We start from the raw sequence: 20534 nt of genomic DNA on the forward strand, positions 1-20534 counted from the left end.
CCATCTGCTGCGTCCAATCACGAGCTAGAAACGTCATTGCGCGCGGAAGAGGAATGTCGAATTGAGACAGAAGAAGCGGCTCGTCAGTCTCTCAGCTAAACATTTAAAGGTGAATAAGGGTTAATTTTGTGATCATAAAGTGTTATTAACTCTTATTGATATTATTTACAGCATTGTATTATTATATACGCATTCATGTAGACGGAGAAGCTATTTAATGTCGTAAATCAATAATTTTAGTGTTTTCTGGCTAGCAAACGTCAGCTGTTTAAGTCATGAGAGCTGATTAGCAAAATAATACGATCATTATTTTCACTTAGTTTCCATACATCCTGTGTTTTACCAGTTTCAAATGTTTTCCTGTTAATTTACAAAGTAACTGTAACTGTGAATGCCAATGTTGCAAGGGTTGTTGTTGTTTTTAATGTCACTTCAAGCATGGTTCTTAAAGGTGTACTCAGTAGTTTTTTCCTCATTAAAAAGTTTTAATACTAAATAAATTATTTGTAATTTTGAAACATATGTAGGAAATCATGAGCACTCACATTAAAATGAAGACACCAGTCATATCGGTAACCTTATAAAAGCTGTTTTATTCTACATGGAAAGGGTCCCCTCATGGGGGCTGCCATGTTGAGACCACATGACCAGCCGAATACTACTTGCTTAATCTCAGTAACTGCCTTGTTATTGGACACTTTCACTAGTGGATTAAATTAATCATGACTACCTGTGAATAGTAAATTTCTACAATGACATCTGTAACTAGGGGTGTAACGGTACACAAAAATGACGGTTCGGTACGTACCTCAGTTTTGAAGTCATGGTTCGATATGTTTTCGGTACAGCAGGGGGAAAAACAAAACATGAAATTGCTTCTTTTTTTTCCTTGTTTTATTAAACAGTGGTATACTGAACAAACTATGGCTATGTCTTTCTTAAAAAAAATAAAAAATCTGTCAATACTGCTGCAACCTACTAATAAAAAAGTAACATTTACTTAAAATCTAAATAAATATTCTCTCAAATAAATAAAAATATAATAAAATAAGTATTCATTAAGGTGCAGCATTTAGAAAATTAACTGTACTTGTATTCACATTAGCAGTCACATTATGGCTGTGCAACAGTCCCAGCTTGTACTGCGATTCATTGTGTTTTCTTTCGTTTTTTCTTTCTTTCTTTATTTCCAGAAAAATTAACTTGTCCACGTTGTTTGCAGAAAGGGTAGATCTGCTGGCACCAACAATGTCTCCCGTTGTGGAGTTCGTAACGGGGCTTGATTACATTCAACATGTGTTTAAACCCTGTGTTCTCGACAACAGAATATGGTCGCATATCCGCTGCTATAAAAACACCTGTGGCAATTGTTATAGCTTTGGCCCGGTCGGAATTGTTAGCGAGAGGCTATTTAAATGCCATGGTGAGCTGGGTTTGCACTCCACTCAGTTTTTCCTTGTACCAGTGATGTTCACATTCGGGTGATGTTGTCTCAAATGAGTGAGCAAGTTCGACGGACAGTTGAACAATGCCGGCAAATAGCTTCGTCCGATCCACCTGCCTTTCTCCGTCGTCATTGTAGTTAACTTAGAAAACATAATGTTCTCAAACAGGAGACTTTAATGATAGTGGAGGATCTTCAAGTTCTGGTTTAACTGCGTTCGCCATAACTACTCGTGCATGCTTTGTTGGGTAGCTGAACCAACAACATCCGGTCCGTTGCGAAAGTTGCTAGAGGGGAAACTCGGAGTTTCAGATTAAGTTCTGCACACACAGAAGTTCTGCACGTGCAGTGGTTAAAAGATGCGTGCCGATCCGAAAGCCCCATACCGAAAATTTCCGGTATGAATACGTGTACCGTTACACCCTTATCTGTAACTGAAAACCATTGATTTTGAACACTGCTGCATCCAAGCCACTAGGTGTCAGTGTAAGTCCTAGACGACATTAACTAAAACGTTACTGAGTGTAGCTTTAACCAACAAAATAATAGTAATTATTGTAATATTTTATAAGTATATACAATTTACTCAAATGTACACAGATATTTTACAATAAAAGTAAATAAATGAATCAAGTAGTGAATAACTTAATTGGTTATATCCTCAGCTGTATGAAAGTGAAGGAAGAGGATCCCTGTATAATGCTTCATTGTAAAATCAAGACTGAGAAAACAGGTGAGAGTGCACACCAAAAGCATCACATGACATTTTGGATTTTAAGTTCAAAGTTATGCTTCTTCGGATTTTTGTATAGATGCTGTTCGGATATATGCATATATGTGGTGTTCTTTTGCAGATGCTGGGACTCCTGGAGCTCGAAACTGCCTTGATGCAGTGTTGCAAGTTCTGGTTGACAGTGAGAGGTTAGTGGATTAATGTGCCTTTATAGGGATAGTTCACCCAATAATTAAATTTCTATGATCATTTACTCAAGTTTTTTCTAAACATGTATTTCTTTTTTGCAATGAAAGTGAAGGTTATTTAGGCTTGCATTTTGCCTAACATTTCTATTTGTGTTCCATGGAAGAAATAAATCATATGGGATTGGAACTACATGAGGGTAAGTAAATGACAGAATTGTCTTTTTTTTTTTTGGTGAACTATCCCTTTGAGCATGTTCTGACGTTACATAATACACTGCCATAGGAATCTCATAAATGTCCTGTTGTGCCCTTTTGTTGTCAATTTTTATTTGACATTAGTGATTGCATTGGGACTGAGCAATGAAACTGACTTTGAATTAATTCTGACTATGTAGAAATAGAGCTTCCTTTAACAGTATCCTTACCAGGCACAACAAACTTCCAGTATCAAGTATTTCTTTGTCCACAATGAAGGAGAAAATGCTGTGCAACGCACGCAAAAACAGCCAATCGAAATATACAGCCGTTAAGTAGGATTTTATCCTTTGGGATTTCACTGTGGGTGAGGCTACTCAGTGCAACGCTACAAAAATATAAACCAAGAAGCTGACAAAATGTCAAGGTCACGACTGGTTTGGACAAAAACGCAGATTTACATGGTAGAGTTGGCTTTTATCGCTTGGTTAGGTCAACATTTTTGTGACTATTGAAGGTGCTTGGTGGCCTTTAGCCTTTACACCGCTGACTTTTATGTTGAACATTTTTATGTATTATTACAGTATTTCACTAAGATAAGATCTAATCTTATTGTAGTTTTTTGACTTTTTTTTTTTTTTCTAACTTGGTACCTGTACCAATCTATATATTACTTGGCAAAAAATAAATAAATCACATTAGTGATTTTTCTCATAATTAATTCATCCTCATGCCATCCCAGATGTGTATGACTTCTTTCTTCTGCTGAACACAAAAGATTTTTACAAGAATATTTCGGCTCTGTAGGCTCTCACAATGCAAGTGAGAAACAGATCAATATTTAAGTCCGTTTTTGCTATAAATCTCCACTTTCACATTCTGATTTATAATAATAATAATAATAATAATAAAGGATTGAAATATTGATCTTTTTCCCCCCAGACCTATCTTATTACTTTGAAGACAACGATTTAACAACTGGAGTCATATGGATTACTTTATGGTGCCTTAATGTGATTTTTGGAGCTTGAAAGGTCTGGTCACCAATCTAATTAAAAAATTAGATGGACCTACAGAGATGAGATATTCTTCTAAAAATCTTCGTTTGTGTTCAGCAGAAGAAAGTCATATATATCTGGGATGGCATGAAAGTGAGTAAATGATGAGAGAATTTAAATTTTTCAGTGAACTATCCCTTTAAATAACCACATTAACTATGATGCTGTATTCTGGGTAGTGTGAGAGCCCAACAAAATAGCACACTAGTGTCAAAGAGTAACCTAAAATAGTAAGAAAAACATACCAAATTTTTAATGTGAAAAGTTGACAGAAATGTAAACACATTCTTAGATGTTTTCCCAGAATCTTTGGAAACTATTTGGAATATGTTTTAGACTTCACATGGAAATCAGGAATAAAAAAATAGGCCAACAGGAAGTGTTTAGGGAATGTGGCCAATGGACACATAATGACCATTTAAAGCATCTCAAGGGTGTCAAGTTCCACTACTCAGACTAAAAAAGTATTGTCTATTAGCTTTCTTTGTTACAGCCCAGCATTTATGTTAATCGAATGTCAGTCTAATGGTCTTGTTAACTGCTATAATTACATTGATTACTTTACTTCTCAGAATCTTTTACTAGCAAGTTACATTAAATAAGCACCAGCAGTAATGCTTTCATTCTCAGATAACCTTGAAATTGATTCAGGAAAGGGAAATGTGCCTTAGTAATTATTGGAAATAAACAAATTAAAGCTTGCATTTTGGAGGGAAACTGGCATGTAAATAATCTTCTGTGCTCTCTTTTCTGGTCCAGAGAGCAAAATGAGGAGGATTCTGGGAAAATAGTGGTAGACTCTTCGAGCAAGTATGCACTTATCTTTGCGTGACTAACATAAATCATAAAACAGTTATCACCCTATGCCAGAAAATTGTAGTGAAGTTTTTAAATACGAGCCATACATTTAAGATATAAAATGGTTTGTTTAGCAATCCTATGTAATGCAGATGCTTCTTCTTCTTTCTCTTTAACAGATATTTGTCACCTTCCTCTGTTGAGAAAAGGCAAGCAAAATGTTCTCTGATCTTTATTCTTTTATTTTTAATGGATGTGAAAACATTGGATTTGTTTAATGACCACATTAATAACAATCAAAAGTAGTCCAGCAATGCATTTTATAGCCTGAAATATATAATTGATTAAACGAGCCCTTGAAAACAAAGGAATTCTTTATCTCATAGGAGAATAAATAGGCCTATTAGACACTACCTAGCTGTATGTGAAATAATTGTGTTTTCTAGGCCTAGAAAAATCATGGAAATTAAGTAAACTTACGCTGAGTAAACTTGGTCGCAAGCTGTAGTGATGTCCAATTTGTGAGCAAATTGTTCTTTTGAGTCAGTTCTTTTTAATGAGTTGGTCAAATCATTCAAAAATTTGTTTAAATTATACATTAGAGAATTAGTCTGGATTTGAATGATTTACAAATAACTGGAAAGGACATTGAAAAATCAAAGGTCACTAGTCTAAAAGTGTGGGAACCCTAAGACCATTTGAAGAATGCTTTGTAAATATTTACATATCCAATCCAAACAAACAGCAGATATTCAGAGTTTATTTTATGATTAAAAGAATATAGGTTTGGCAAAGATTAAGAAATTTAAATGCACTTTTGCCTCTCACAGACCATCATCACGATTCCCACAACATAGAAGGAAGAAGCGCAAAGAGATGGATGATAGCTTGGCTGAAACCAACCAGCACAAACAAAGTAAGAGCCAAAAGATTAAACGTATGCGAGACTGAACACCTGTGTAATAATTAACTAAATGAAAGAGCACACTTTAAACTCAGCAAAAAAAGAAACGTCCTCTAACTTTCAACTACTTTAATTTTCAGTAAACTTAACGTGTAAATATTTGTATGAACATAAAGATTCAACTACTAAGACATAAACTTAAGTTTCACAGGCATGTGATTAACAGAAATGGAATAATGTGTCAAAAATGTGTTACTCAAAATCAAAAGTAACAGTCAGTATCTGTATGGCCACCAGCTGCATTAAGTACTGCAGTGCATCTCCTCCTCATGGACTGCACCAGATTTGCCAATTCTTGCTGTGAGATGTTACCCCACTCTTCCACCAAGGCACTCGCAAGTTCCCAGACATTTCTGGGGGGAATGGCCCTAGCCCCCACCCTCCGATCCAACAGGTTCCAGACATGCTGAATGGGATTGAAATCCAGGTTCTTCGCTGGCCATGGCAGAACACTGACATTCCTGTCAGAACGAGCAGTATGGCTGGTGGCATTGTCATGCTGGAGGATCATGTCAGGAAGGGTACAACATGAGGGAGGAGGATGTCTTCCCTGTAACGCACAGCGTTGAGATTGCCTGCAATGACAACAAGCTCAGTCCGATGATGTGACACACCACCCCAGACCATGACGGACCCTCCACCTCCAAATCGATCCCGCTCCAGAGTACAGGCCTCGGTGTAACGCTCATTCCTTCGACGAAAAACTAACCATCACCCCTGGTAAGACAAAACTGCGACTCGTCAGTGAAGAGCACTTTTTGCCAGTCCTGTCTGGTCCAGTGAAGGTGGGTTTGTGCCCATAGGCAACGTTGTTGCCGTTGATGTCTGGTAAGGACCTTCCTTACAACAGGCCTACAAGTCCTCAGTCCAGCCTCTCTCAGCCTATTGCAGACAGTCTGAGCACTGATGGAGGGATTGTGCGTTCCTGGTGTATCTCGGGCAGTTGTTGTTGCCATCCTGTACCTGTCCCGCAGGCGTGATATTCAGATGTACCGATCATGTGCAGGTGTTGTTACATGTGGTCTGCCACTGCGAGGATAATCAGCTGTCCTTCCTGTCTCCCTGTAGTGCTGTCTTAGGCGTCTCACAGTACGGACATTGCAATTTATTGCCCTGGCCACATCTGCAGTCCTCATGCCTCCATGCAGCATGCCTTAGGCATGTTCACGCAGAGGAGCAGGGACCCTGGGCATCTTTCTTTTGGTGTTTTTCAGAGTCAGAAGAAAGGTCTCTTTAGTGTCCTACGTTTTTATAGCTGTGGCCTTAATTGCCTACACTCTGTAAGCTGTTAGTGTCTTAACGATCGTTCCACAGGTGCATGTTCATTAATTGTTTATGGTTCATTGAACAAGCATGGGAAACATTGTGTAAACCCTTTGCAATAAAAATCTGTAAAGTTATCTTTAAAATAAAGTGTCCTGAAAAAGGGACCTTTTTTTTTCTTGTTGAGTTTATATGCATCTTGACAATTTTGGAGTCTAAAGATAATTAACATGTTTTACCAGTTCTATGAAAATCTGAGTGTATTTCCAATCTATTGTCAAATCAGTGTAGAAGAAAGAACATTCTGTGGAAAGTTGAGACGTTTTTTTATATCAAGCCTAATTTTGGAGAATAACATTTTATATTTATCTTGTGAGATTCATTTCCCTTTTTCTTACGTTCCTCAATTTATTTCCATCAGATGTATATATCATCAAGTTATTTGACCATAGTGTTGACTTGGCACAGTTTGGCACCACCATTCTGCTCTACCCCATCTGTCGGGCATGGATGAGAAACAACCCTGCTGTGCGAGAAAGAAATGCCCCCAGCCCCCCTCACAGCTCTGGGGAGGATGAGGTCATACCTACTACTCTTTCTGCAATGATTTTAAATACTCATTAGCATTTGCCATTAACCAGATTATTTATCTTGTCAGCATAACACGGTTTTATTCCAGACTAGAACTGCACATGGAAATCTAGTGTATTGATTTTCTCAGAAGGTGATGTCCAAATGTGGAAAGCACAGATAATCATGCCAATATAACCATGTCAATGAACAACATACAGTATAATGATGATGTGATCACATATTTACTGGTTACTGGTTTAATATCTATGCGTATGTTGTATTGTTGTCACACAATTTTTATAAAAAAAAATTTCTATTTTTTTTATGTATTGTGGCTATACTTTTGAAAGAGTATGATACTTGTTTATTCCAGTGTTTAGAGGTAGCTCCATAGACCCCATTAATTAAAAAAACGTTTTTTTTGTTTTTACAAATTGAGGGATGGGTCTAAATTATTTTTCTGTGGAAATAGACAGGATGCCAGAGATGCTATTAATAGAGCTTAAAGGTGCCGTAAGCGTTTTTAACCATTCTACTTCCACGAGACTGAGCCATTGAATTAGCCACGCCCCCTCTTTCCAAAACCCTGCACTCCAAAGATGCCTAATAAGCTTTATTGAGGCCAACATTTTGCAGAAACAGTTGTTAAAAACAACAGCATCAAAATCGCGCCCTCACCTGACAACTGTTATGAACAATATGGCATAAAAATGGCAGTAAGCCTCAATAATTCGCTGAAACTACAATACAATGAGAACTCGCAAAATGATTGACTGGTCGAAAGCGTCAGAGACCGCGGCCCAGGGACACATTTTTGTTTGCTGTTTGCTGTTTACAGAGCCTAGAGCTGTCACAGACCAGTGAGATATCTCACGAGACTTATTTCAGTAATATCTTTCAGGGAGTGTGAATTTTTTTTTTTGCATAAATTTCCATCAAAAAAATTGCTTACAGCACCTTTAAGTTGTAATTCATCCAGAACATTCCTTTAAGGTACAGTTAGCTCGCCACTTACCTCTCTAGCAGAGGTGTATCCTTGAAGCAAACAAAGAATAAAACATTATGCCTTGGCTCACTGCGGCATAATATGTTATATAATTGTTATTTAACCTTTTAATTGTGTGGATATCATAACTAAATCATTGTTGCTAAATAAGTTGCTACATCTTGCTTCAATTTCCCTTCTGAATTCACTTACCCAGTGGAGTGATAAATTTATCTTGTTTTCCTTTTAATTTGTCCAGATGGCTCCTGGATCCATTGAGGACCATCCTTGCTTCCACCGATTTATAAAATGGTTTATGCCATGAGAAGTTTCACAATAAAGGGAAACTGCTGAGAAAAATGAAATGATTGTTTCAAGTTCTCTTCGATTCTCATTCTTTCAGATGACTGACATGTTGAACGGCAAAGGTCAGAACGTGTACAGGCTTCCTCCACCTGTTTCCTGCTCATTCAATTCTGCTGGTGAACCTGTTAGTCTCAGAATTCCTCCTGTAGTGAAACCTGCAGAGAGCCAGGTATGTTCACTGCAGTCTACAGGAAATGCTTATCTTTCTTTAATAATCTGTAATTGTATTTAAGCAACTCCTTTTGAAAGGAAGATAAAGTTGCCTCTAAACTGACAGCACTAATGCTCACTCTTAAAGGGATAGTTCACTCAAAATGAAAATTCTGTCATTATTTACTCACCTTTATCAGAATCGGCTTTATTGCCAAGTATGCTTACACATACAAGGAATTTGTCTTGGTGACAGGAGCTTCCAGTGTACAACAATACAAAAACAATACAAAAATAGCAGCAAGACATAGATAATAATAAAAAAATAAAGCTAATTATACACATACGTACCGACACACACATACATACATACACACATAAACATGGGTAGTGCAAATCTAATACAATCTGTTATCTACAGTGCAAATACAAATCTGTTATGTACAGTGCAAATGTTATTATTTTTTTATTTTTTTCTCAGAGGAATGAAATGGCAGAAGAGGTTGGATGTGTTGGATAAATATAAGAAAGACTAAACTGTGTATTGCACATAGTTATTGCTCAATGGGGCAGTTTAACTGTTGATGAGATGGATAGCCTGAGGGAAAAAACTCTGTGTTCCTGTGCCTGACGGTTCTGGTGCTCAGAGCTCTGAAGCATCGGCCAGAAGGCAACAGTTCAAAAAGGTAGTGGGCAGGGTGAGTGGGGTCCAGAGTGATTTTTCCAGCCTTTTTCCCTACTCTGGAAGTGTATAGTTCTTGAAGGGGGGGCAGGGCTGTTTTGGCAGCACGAGGGTGACCTACACGACATTAGGCTTGTTTTACTGGCAACTAGTAATCATCTCAGCAGTCCGAACTGTCCTTTGTAGTCTTCTGATGTCTGATTTCGTAGCTGAACCAAACCAGACAGTTATTGATCTGCAGTCTGTAGTCATTAAGTCCTGTGATTTTTGGTTTCTTTGGGACAGGAATAATGATTGAGCGTTTGAAGCAGCATGGGACTTCACACTGCTCCAGTGATCTGTTGAAGATCTGTGTGAAGATGGGGGCCAGCTGGTTAGCACAGGATCTAAGACACGCTGGTGAGACGACAGCTGGGCCTGAAGCCTTCCTCGTCTTTTGTTTCAGAAAGACGCGGCTCAAGACTTTATCTCCACCCCTGTAAGCATCCTCTTTGGCCTGACGAAGCTGCCTGAGCTCTGCTGTAAACCAGGGTTTGTCATTGTTGAACTTTAAATAAGTCCTAGTAGGAATGCACATATCCTCACAGAAACTGATATGATGTAACAGTATCTGTGAGCTCATCCAGGTCTGTGGCTGCAGCCTCAAAAACACTCCAATCCGTGCAATCGATGCAGGCTTGTAGTTCCCGCACTGCTTCATTGGTCCATGTCTTTACAGTCCTTACTACTGGCTTGGTTGATTTTAATTTCTGCCTGTAGGTTGGAAGAAGATGAACCAGACAGTGATCAGAGAGTCCCAAAGCTGCTCTAGGGACAGAGTGATATGCATCCTTTATTATTGTGTAACAATGATCCAGTATGTTCCTGTCTCTGGTGGGGCATGTGATGTGCTGTTTGTATGTGGGCAGTTCACGTGTGAGATTTGTTAAAATCCCCAAGAATATAATAACTGAGTCCGGGTATTGTTGTTCCATGTCTGTGATTTGATCAGCCAGCTGTTGCAGCACTGTGTTCAAACACGCGTTTGGTGTGATATACACACTCACCAGAATAAACGAGAAAAACTCCCGTGGCGAGTAGAAAGGCTTACACTTAATAAAGAGCGCTTCCAAATTAGGACAGCACATCCTCTTTAACGTAGTTACATCTGTACACCAACTTACATTGATGTAAAAGCATGTTCCACCGCCTCTCGTTTTCCCCGTTAACTCCATGATGAGATCCGCTCTGAACTGCTGGAAGCCTGGCAGATGTAATGCGCTGTCCGGAATGGCTTCACTCAGCCAGGTTTCTGTGAAGCACAAGGCAGCAGAGGTTGAAAAGTCCTTGTTTGTGTGGGTGAGGAAATGTAGTTCGTCCGTTTTGTTAGGAAGAGAGCGGAGATTCGCTAAGTGAATACTCGGCAGCGCTGTTCGAAATCCATGCCGACGGCGTTTGACCAGCGCACCAGCTCGTCTCCCTCGCCTGCGTCTCTTGAACAGCAGAGCTGCGCCTCCAACTAAAATGTCTAGCAAAACGTCTGAATATTCGAAAACCGGGAAAAGATTGTCTGGTACATGCTGTCGAATGTTCAGCAGTTCGTCTTTGTTAAAACTGACTGGAAAAGATTACTAAACACAGGACAAACAAACAAAAACAACAAAAGGACCGAGGAGCTCCACACCGAGGCAGCCATCTGTGGCGCCATCATGATGATAATTATATCATTTATATAATATAATATAATAATTATATAATTATAATTATGTTTTCCAAATACCTGTATGACTTTGACCCCGTTTACACCTGGTATTAAGATGTGTTTTGGGTAATCCGATAACATGTGGTCAGCCCTAAATACAGGTCTAAAGGGGTCTAAAGTTTTTTTGATCGTATAACAAAAACCCCATACGAATGTGGTCAAAAACGCATGTGACCATATCGCATTTGAGGTGTAAACGCTAATCCGTCCTGTATGCGTCCCGGCAGCAGTGAAGCACCACCCCACACCTGTCAATCAACCGCTGCGCTACAACAAGGGTTGAAACTTTGCCATTTACAAGCGGCTTTAAAAGGAAATTCAGTCTGAATATTTTACATACACAATCACAAGAACCTCATGGATCTTCTTCAGTGTGTCTGATATCAATACAGATGAGAAGCACAAACACCTGAAGCTCCTTTAATACAGGTAATCCACTAAAATAACGAATAATTCTGCTTGACGTTGCGTTTGTGCTTAGATTAAATTTCAACTGCATCTGGAAGAAACAGCGTGCCATTTTTGTTTTTTTGTGCTTTCTTTGTCTTTTCTGACTTTGTAGCGCTTTAATATCATTCAGTAACACACTGACAAAGTGACTGATGCATGTCGTCATTAAACAGAGACCCCCCTCTCCAAATCCGAACACAAGTGGTCACAGAAAATGCATTTAAGTGACCAGGTGTAAACAGAAACGTGTCTCACCTGACCACATGTGATCGGATCACCCAAGACGCATCGTAATACCAGGTGTAAATGGGGTCTTTATTTCTTCCATTAAACACAAAAGAAGATATTAAGCAAAATGTTAGTCTCATTCACTTTTATTCCATCTTTTCTCTGTAAAATAAAATGAATAGCAACTGCCGAAGTTACTGTGGCAACATCCTGCCTCATATCTCCTTACTTATGTGCTCCACATAAGAAAGCCATAAGGGTTTGGAACAAAATGAGGGTGAGTAAATGTCAGTGATGACCAAATGTAAATTTTTGGGTGAGCTATCCCTTTAATTGTGTACTAAACATATCCGTATCAAATTGTGCATTTTATTTTTTATTTTTTCAGTTCCTAAGCATCTTTTTCCTTCTTTGTCAGTCTTTAGAAACTGCCGCAGGGCAGTTTGATTCAGTCACATCAAAGCTGGAAAAAAATTAGACAGAAGTACGAGTTCTTCTTTGTGAAATATCCTATTTGTTTTTAATTAGTAAACAAGTGTTATCATTGCCACATATACACTATATATACACACCGATCAGCCACAACATTAAAACCACCTGCCTAATATCGTGTAGGTCCCCCTCGTGCTGCCAAAACAGCTCTGACCCATCGAGGCATGTACTCTACAAGACAAAAGAAAGGTGTCCTGTGGTATCTGGCACAAAGATGTTAGCAGCAGAACTTTTAAGTCCTGTAAGTTGCGAGGTGGGGCCTCCATGGATCGGACTTGTTGGTCCAGCACATCCCATAGATGCTCAATCAGATTGAGATCTGGGGAATTTGGAGGCCAAATCAACACCTTGAACTCTTTGTCATGTTCCTTAAACCATTCCTGAACAATTTTTGCTGTGTGGCAGGGCGCATTATCCTGCTGAAAGAGGCCGCTGCCATCAGGGAATACCGTTGCCATGAAGGAGTGTACGTGGTCTGCAACAATCTTTAGGTAGGTGGTATGTGTCAAAGTAACATTCACATGAATTTCCCAGCAGAACATTGCCCAGAGCATCACACTGCCTCCACCGGCGTGCCTTCTTCCTATAGTGCATCCTGTTGCCATCTCTTCCCCAGGTAATCGATGCACACGCACCTAGCCGTCCACATTATCTAAAAGAAATGTGATTCATCAGACCAGGCCACCTTCTTCCTTTGCTCCATGGTCAAGTTCTGACGCTCGCGTGCCCATTGTTGGCAGTGGACAGGGGTCAGCATGGTTACTGTGACCGGTCTGCGGCTACGCAGCCCCATGCGCAGCAAGCTGAGATGCACTGTGTCTCCTGACACCTTTCTATCATGGCCAGCATTACGTTTTTCAGCAGTTTGTGCTACAGTAGCTCTTCTTGGGGATCGGACCATACAGGCTAGCCTTCGCTCCCCACGTGCATCAGTGAGCCTTGGGCGTCCATGACCCTGTCACTGGTTCACCAGTTGTCCTTCCTCAGACCACTTATGGTAGGTACTAAACACTGCATACCAGGAACACCCCACAAGACCTGCCGTTTTGGAGATGCTCTGACCCAGTCGTCTAGCCATCACAATCTGGCCCTTGTCAAAGTCACTCAGATCCTTACGCTTGCCCATTTTTCCTTGCTTCCAACGAAGGAAAGAATCCGCCCCATCCATGCCCTTATATGGAACGGAAACAATTAGGCGGAAATGGTAAAAGGAATGTAAAGATGGAGAAAAGGAAGAGTGAAGAGGATCTAGAAAAAAGAGAGGTGCACGGATTACCTGGGGTGTACGAGTTCCTGAGCTAGAGCGGGACACATGCTGTGTTTGGCCGGTGTTAACGCCGGAGTGAAGGGGTTACGCACGTGCTTCCTGATGCCGGCTGCAGTGTTGTCGTCTTCTAATGCTGAAGAGCATTGACAAGTAACAAATTCAGGTATTTTGACTTGTGTCTGCTTCTCTGGAACCTCAAGCTTCCCTGGAATAGTTTCCCCTGCCATCCATGGTCAGTGGTATACACACACACACGCACACACACAAACACGCACACACACAAACACACCTTTTCGCATACATTCACAGCCCCACATTCGCGCCTCGCTCAGAGTGAGTGTAGCGCTTAGAGTTTTTCTTTCTTTTAAGTTCAGTAAAATTTTTTGTGCAGATCTAATTAACCCTTCTTTATTTCTTTTCTCCCTGTTGTTGTTTTTTTTGGTTTTATTTTGGGATTGATACTTTTAAGTGAACGCGACACTCGAAAATCTGCCGATTTTGACTTAAAAATATAGGTGCAGGAGTCCAGCATCACCGATAGACTTTCAGCTATAATTAATTTTTTATTTATAACTATATTTTGTCGAACATTGTGCTTATGATTGTGTTATGGATGGGGTAAAAAATATATCATATTGAACTGCATTCAGTTTGTTTGTGGTGTTTCATTTTTTGTTTTGTATATGTAACTGGTGGTTTTTGTGAGCTATTCTTTAGGGTTTAAATTCTACCAGTTGACAGGCTTAGACCTGTCTGGCGCCTGAATTATTTTGTAATTATTTAAATTTAAAAGTTTATTCTGGTTTTCGGGCCTGCCACTGTTACAAAATTCAAGAACTGACTGTTCACTTGTTGCCTAATATATCCCACCCCTTGACAGGTGCCTGTGGCTGATCAGTGTGTGTGTGTGTGTGTGTGTGTGTGTGTATATGTATGTATATGTATGTATATATATATATATATATATATATATATATATATATATATATATATATATATATATATATAGTGAATCTTTGTATTTGGATATTTCCAAGTGAAATCACATATGAATTAATAGATAATTAACATATGTGTTTTAGGTGGAAGGAGGCCTCCAGTAAAAACCAGCTAAGATACAGCGAGAGCATAAAAATATTTAAGGAAATGTATGAGCGTTAGTTTACACATCATCACTTCTGAACAAATGCTGATGTGTTAAGGCAGGGAAACAAAGACACTCAAATGGCCTTGAATGAAGCCTTAAAAAATGTAAGTAGTTTAACCAAAACTGTGAACTTATAACAACAAAAACTATATGTGTGTGAGCAATTGATTTTTGTTATGGCTCTGTTTTTCTCTTTCAATAAATCTGCAGTACTGTCCTGAAGAGGAATTAAATGTTTTGGTTTGAATAATTATTAATCAAATATTGAATAATATTTCATTAATTAATTTAAAAGTGTTTATGACAGTTCTTGGCTTTTTTCTTAACTATTTGCCCTGCTCAGTATGCGTTCCTTCCTTTACTGTCATTTACCCACTGTCTAACTCTCTATGAAATGTCTGTTGTAATACAGTGTGAGAATTGGGAACTGATAGTTTGTTTGTGGCCTAAGTAAACACAAACATCAATTGCATGGTTAATGCATTTTGAGAATGCATTTCATGAGAAACATTTATGGAAAGGATCCAGTCATGCATTCATGGAACATACACTTGTTTAGATTGCTTATGTGTAAAATGTATCACACTAAAATCAATGAGAAAATCACTGGAAAAAAATCGGTCTATTTTGAAGTTCAGTATAAACCAGTCGCTGTGTAAATTCTTAAGGAAAGTGCCTTATTTTATATTTTAGAGGGTATGTGCCCTCTCTGGACGTCCAAATTTCAGTCTTTATCTCAAGCTAATCTGTCACAGTGTGGTGGATATCAAGGCTGCAGTTTGTACTTGTTTTACAAGCATTCAACTAAAAGTGCTATTACCTCTGGAACTCGGTTACTCCACCATTTATTCTCTGCTGCAATTATTAAACAAAGTAGACAAACATGCAATGGAAACCAGCATATAAAAAAGCTAGGACCACAGAAATTACTCAAAAAGACCTGAGATAGGTTCTCCTTTTCAGGAAGAGGATGAAAAAGCCCACCATATACCCAAGAGGCTTAAGGATTTTTAAAAGTTAATCATTAAACTCAAATTATGTTATGGCATATGGGATGCTGCAGCTGATGGTTAAAGGCCACACAATAATGCTGATGATCCTGGCTTTGACCAGAGCTGGTTTATTCTGAGCCCATACAACCATCCACGTGCACAGGCATCAGTCCAGACTGATTGTTGTCAGCAGAAAAATGCTAGCCGACATGTTCAGCCTTGGCACAACATGAAGAAACTTGCAAATGGAGTCATTGAAGTCCCCCTCACCAAATCCAGAGAAGAGGTATACAACTGGAGTTTAGATGAAAATGGATGAAAATGCAATCGCCAAGTTGATGAACCAAATGGAGTTGACTGGTGTCTTCATTTTATAGCCAGTCACAAATATGACAATCCCATTTCCAATGAGACCCACTATAAAGATGGCCACTTGATTTGCATGGTGAAATTCACAAATGACCAAAGTTCAGCCATGCAATTCTATGTGGCATAAGCTGATCGGTTCTTTGACTTGTTATCTGTTATCCAATCGGTTCCCTCAAATGTGACATGTTAAGCCAATCAGCTCGCATGGTGTAAGCTGATTGGTTCTCTGACTTGTTATCGGGTAGCCAATCATCTTGGGTCTCTTTGTTTTTTTGTGTGTGTTTTTTTTTTTTAAATGGCTTATTTTGCAGTTAAGCTGGTTTCTCTGCAGTGCACTGTGAGAGTCTTTTTTCTTCTGAAAATGCCATTTACTCTGGTGGTTTGCTGGGGGTTCCTTCTATCAGCTTGTAGGGTAAGGTCTGCTTTGGCCATGCAACATAGAAGAGTGTCTTAATAAGGTAAGCCTTAGACAAATCTGGCTGGCACATGTTGCTATCTTAGGACATTAGATTAAATAAATCCACACATAGCTAGTTTACGTCACTAGTTAAATGATCTTCGGGCGTTCCTAGCTCAGGTACACATTATGAGTTAGGTCACTCGCGTTTAAGCTATCCGGCTAAGCAGGTTGAGGCACACATAGAAATTGAGTTAATTAGCGTTAAGCCATTTGGCCTGTGGCATAGGCACACCTAGCTTGCATACTCCCTGTGCACATGGCTCTTCGCAGCAGCAGTACATATGTCTTGGCGACAGATCTGCTTGTGGGGGTTGTTTGTGTTATGTGTTTGTGCAGCTTCCCTGCTTTGTTGGGGGGATTGTTTGTCTATTTGTACAGCAGCTTGTAACATGTTCGATGCAGTATGTCTGTCATTTTGTCCACATGGTAATGTAACCGGTCCTGCTCAACCCGCTGCAAACTGGGGCATACTAATGAGGAGGCTAAAGGCTGCAGTATCTAGCGTCAGTCACTAGTGTGCCTCTTGAGGCCAGTGAGGTTTACACACTGCACAGCTACCTACCAGCTGGCTACCGTTACACCCAAACCCTACTCCCATCCAGGTCACGGCACCACTGTAACAGGTCCTGCTCAGCTCGCTCAGAGCGGAATTCGAGCCGGGGTCTCCAGCATAGAAGGCAGGCGTGCTAATGACGAGGCTAAAGGCTACAATCTCTAACGTCAATCACTGGTGTGCCTCTTGAGGCCAGGGGAGGGAGGTTTACACTGCACAGCTACCTACCAGCTGGCTACTGTTACACTAACTCAGTATGTACGTGTTTTTCTAGCAGTAGCAAATCTCCGTACTTGCTCTGCAGCAGCATAGCAGATCTAGTCTGCCAAGACCAATATCTTTTAAATCTGTCATTCACATGCTAAATCTTTCTGAGAGTTGACGACTGATATGTGGTCAAATTTCCAGCTTTGAGACACGCTACACAAAATGTAGAAAGAAATTCAGCAACTGGTTTTGGATCAGAAGTGTCAAAATGACTAATCATTTCCTTCCTTAACCTTTACCCCGTTATTGGATAGTGAAATAAGAATGCCCATTTTTACTGAAATATATTGATCTGCTGAGTCAAGAGTATTTTTTAACTAGATACTTATGAAATAATGCTAATTATGCATTATAAATATAACATTTTTCAATTCTCTCATACGATTTTCTTTTCAGGCCTAGTGTTATTAAGAATAGTTATCATACAAGCTGCAATGTTAACTGTATGCCATTCATGTTATTTTATTTTTTATTTTTTTATTTCTCACAAATTAAAATGATCTTTAAAGCAGTAATAGGAATATTGCACGGATTAAACACTTATTTTCTCTTTTTCAGGTGTTTGTTGTCAAAGCCCACAACTTTGCATGTTTATTGAAACTGCACTAATTCCACTGTTGAACTGTTGATGCAAGCATCTGGAACGGCCAAGTCTTTCAAAGGTAAATGGCTCCTTTGGTCTTGGTCCGTCGTCTTGGTCTTGTTGACAAATTGTTGGTTTTATATGAAGCTCCAGGCCGTTGCACTTCATCCCTATAGGCTGATTTGTCATTGTTACCAATAAGGTATTAAAATGTTGTGTCATCAGCACCCTTGATGATGTGATTACATCAAGTATGTCAATACCTGTATCCGGTATGGCAGTGGGCATGTGTCTACAGCTGTGGTTTAAGCAAACAGCCTTGCGGTGCACCAGATGCACACAATCGTTTACTGTCACTTCATGCAATGTCTTATGGAAGAAACTAAAGTTTTTTTTTTTGTTTTTTTTGTTTTTTTTAACAGCATTAGAAGTTATCTTGGCTTGAAAAACATATTGCTATTCTAGTGTTATTCTATTCAAAATCCCTAAACTGAGACCAAAATTTCTAATATTAACTCCTAGTGATTTCAAGCTACATTTGGCAAACTTGGTACAGACCTTCAGACTGCTGTGGAGTAGTCTTTTCTAACTAATCGGACTTAAGGTTTTCACATAACGAACAATCAAAAATCAGAAAAATCCTAATGCCACATCCACACCAATATTTGAATTAATGTTTATTTGGAAACGCATTAATTTAGCTACATTAACAGCTCTTTTCCTCACTGTAACTGCACTGAAAACAGAGCATTTGAAAATGCTCTCCTTAAACAAATACTTTGGAAAACATTTGATATTATGAAACCGAAAATGAGTTTTCAAACTTAAACTGATTAGTGTGGATGTGGAATAATAAAGTAATCAATACGACTCCAGTGGTTTAATTTACAGTATGTCTTCAGTGATCACTTGGTTGAGAAATGGATCAATATTTCAATCCTTTTTTACTATAAATCTCCACTTTTACTTTCAGAATGTGAAAGTGGAGACTTATTGTAAAAAAAGGACTTAAATATTGATGTTTCTCACCCACACCTATCATATCTCTTCTGAAGACATGGATTTAACCACTGGAGTGATATGGATTGCTTTTTGTGTACTTTGTGCTTTTTGGAGCTTGAAAGGTCTTGTCACTGTTCACTTGCATTATGAGAGCCTACAGAGCTGTAATATTCTTAAAATCTTTGAGTTCAGCAGAAGAAAGTCATACACATCTGGGATGGCATGAAGGCGTTTAAATGATGAGAGTATTTTCATCTTTGGGTGAACTACTGTATACCTTTTAATTTGCTTTAAGTCTCGCTCTCTTGCAATTCAGTTTCAATTTAAAGTGCTTTATTAGTATGATTGTTTACATACAATATTGCCAGAGCATTAATACACAAAACAGATAATGACAAGACAAATAATAATAATAAAACAGTAACAATTAACAATAAAAATAGAATTAAAATAAGGTGCCAGGTAATGAATAAAATAAAAACTGTAATAATATACATTATACAATATACAATATACAGTTGTGCTCAAAAGTTTGCATACCCTGGCAGAAACTGTGAAATTTTGGCATTGATTTTGAAAATATGACTGATCATGCAAAAAAACTGTCTTTTATTTAAGGATAGTGATCATAAGAAGCCATTTATTATCACATAGTTGTTTGGCTCCTTTTTAAATCATAATGATAACAGAAATCACCCAAATGGCCCTGATGAATAGTTTAGATACCCTTGAATGTTTGGCCTTGTTACAGACACACAAGGTGACACACACAGGTTTAAATGGCAATTAAAGGTTAATTTCCCACACCTGTGGCTTTTTAAATTGCAATTAGTGTTTGTGTATAAATAGTCAATGAGTTTGTTAGCTCTCACTTGGATGCACTGAGCAGGCTAGATACTGAGCCATGGGGAGCAGAACTGTCAAAAGACCTGCATAACAAGGTAATGTAACTTTATAAAAATGGAAAAGGATATAAAAAGATATCCAAAGCCTTGAAAAGGCCAGTCAGTACTGTTCAATCACTTATTAAGAAGTGGAAAATTCAGGGATCTCTTGATACCAAGCCAAGGTCAGGTAGACCAAGAAAGATTTCAGCCACAACTGCTAGAAGAATTGTTTGGGATACAAAGAAAACCCCACAGGTAACCTTAGGAGAAATACAGGCTGCTCTGGAAGAAGACGGTGTGGTTGTTTCAAAGAGCACAATATGACGATACTTGAACAAAAATGAGCTGCATGGTTGAGTTGCCAGACAGAAGCCTTCACTGCGCCAATGCCACAAAAAAGCCCGGTTACAATATGCCCAACAACACCTTGACACGCCTCACAGCTTCTGGCACACTGTAATTTGGAGTGACGAGACTGAAATAGAGCTTTATGATCACAACCATAAGCGCTATGTTTGGAGAGGGGTCAACAAGGCCTATAGTGAAAAGAATACCATCCCCACTGTGAAGCATGGTGGTGGCTCATTGATGTTTTGGGGGTGTGTGAGCTCTAAAGGCACTGGGAATCTTGTGAAAATGTATGGCAAGATGAATGCAGCATGTTATCAGAAAATACTGGCAGTCAATTTGCATTCTT

At 38.9% G+C, this 20534-nt stretch overlaps 1 protein-coding gene across 12 annotated transcripts in view; it reads left to right on the forward strand.

Moving 5' to 3' along the window:
• The first annotated feature begins 42 nt into the window (after positions 1-42).
• The window catches only part of LOC127422483 (protein lin-37 homolog), a 59185-nt gene continuing 38693 nt past the window's right edge, over positions 43-20534 (forward strand). For 3 of the 12 annotated variants that reach the window (XM_051666030.1, XM_051666031.1, XM_051666028.1), the window contains exons 1-9: positions 43-109; positions 2110-2177; positions 2299-2365; positions 4378-4428; positions 4596-4625; positions 5247-5332; positions 7065-7222; positions 8605-8736; positions 17924-18027. In XM_051666030.1, the coding sequence (XP_051521990.1) occupies positions 2114-2177; positions 2299-2365; positions 4378-4428; positions 4596-4625; positions 5247-5332; positions 7065-7222; positions 8605-8736; positions 17924-17974 (639 nt within the window). In that variant the 5' untranslated portion in view covers positions 43-109; positions 2110-2113 and the 3' untranslated portion in view covers positions 17975-18027. Of the gene's footprint in view, positions 110-2109; positions 2178-2298; positions 2366-4377; positions 4429-4595; positions 4626-5246; positions 5333-7064; positions 7223-8604; positions 8737-9684; positions 14569-14659; positions 14946-17923; positions 18028-20534 lie in introns of those variants that run through there. The other 9 variants (XM_051666034.1, XM_051666036.1, XM_051666032.1 and 6 more) reach the window with 9 other exon arrangements.

Source organism: Myxocyprinus asiaticus, chromosome 31 (assembly GCF_019703515.2).
Source record: "Myxocyprinus asiaticus isolate MX2 ecotype Aquarium Trade chromosome 31, UBuf_Myxa_2, whole genome shotgun sequence".
Taxonomy (NCBI): domain Eukaryota; kingdom Metazoa; phylum Chordata; class Actinopteri; order Cypriniformes; family Catostomidae; genus Myxocyprinus; species Myxocyprinus asiaticus.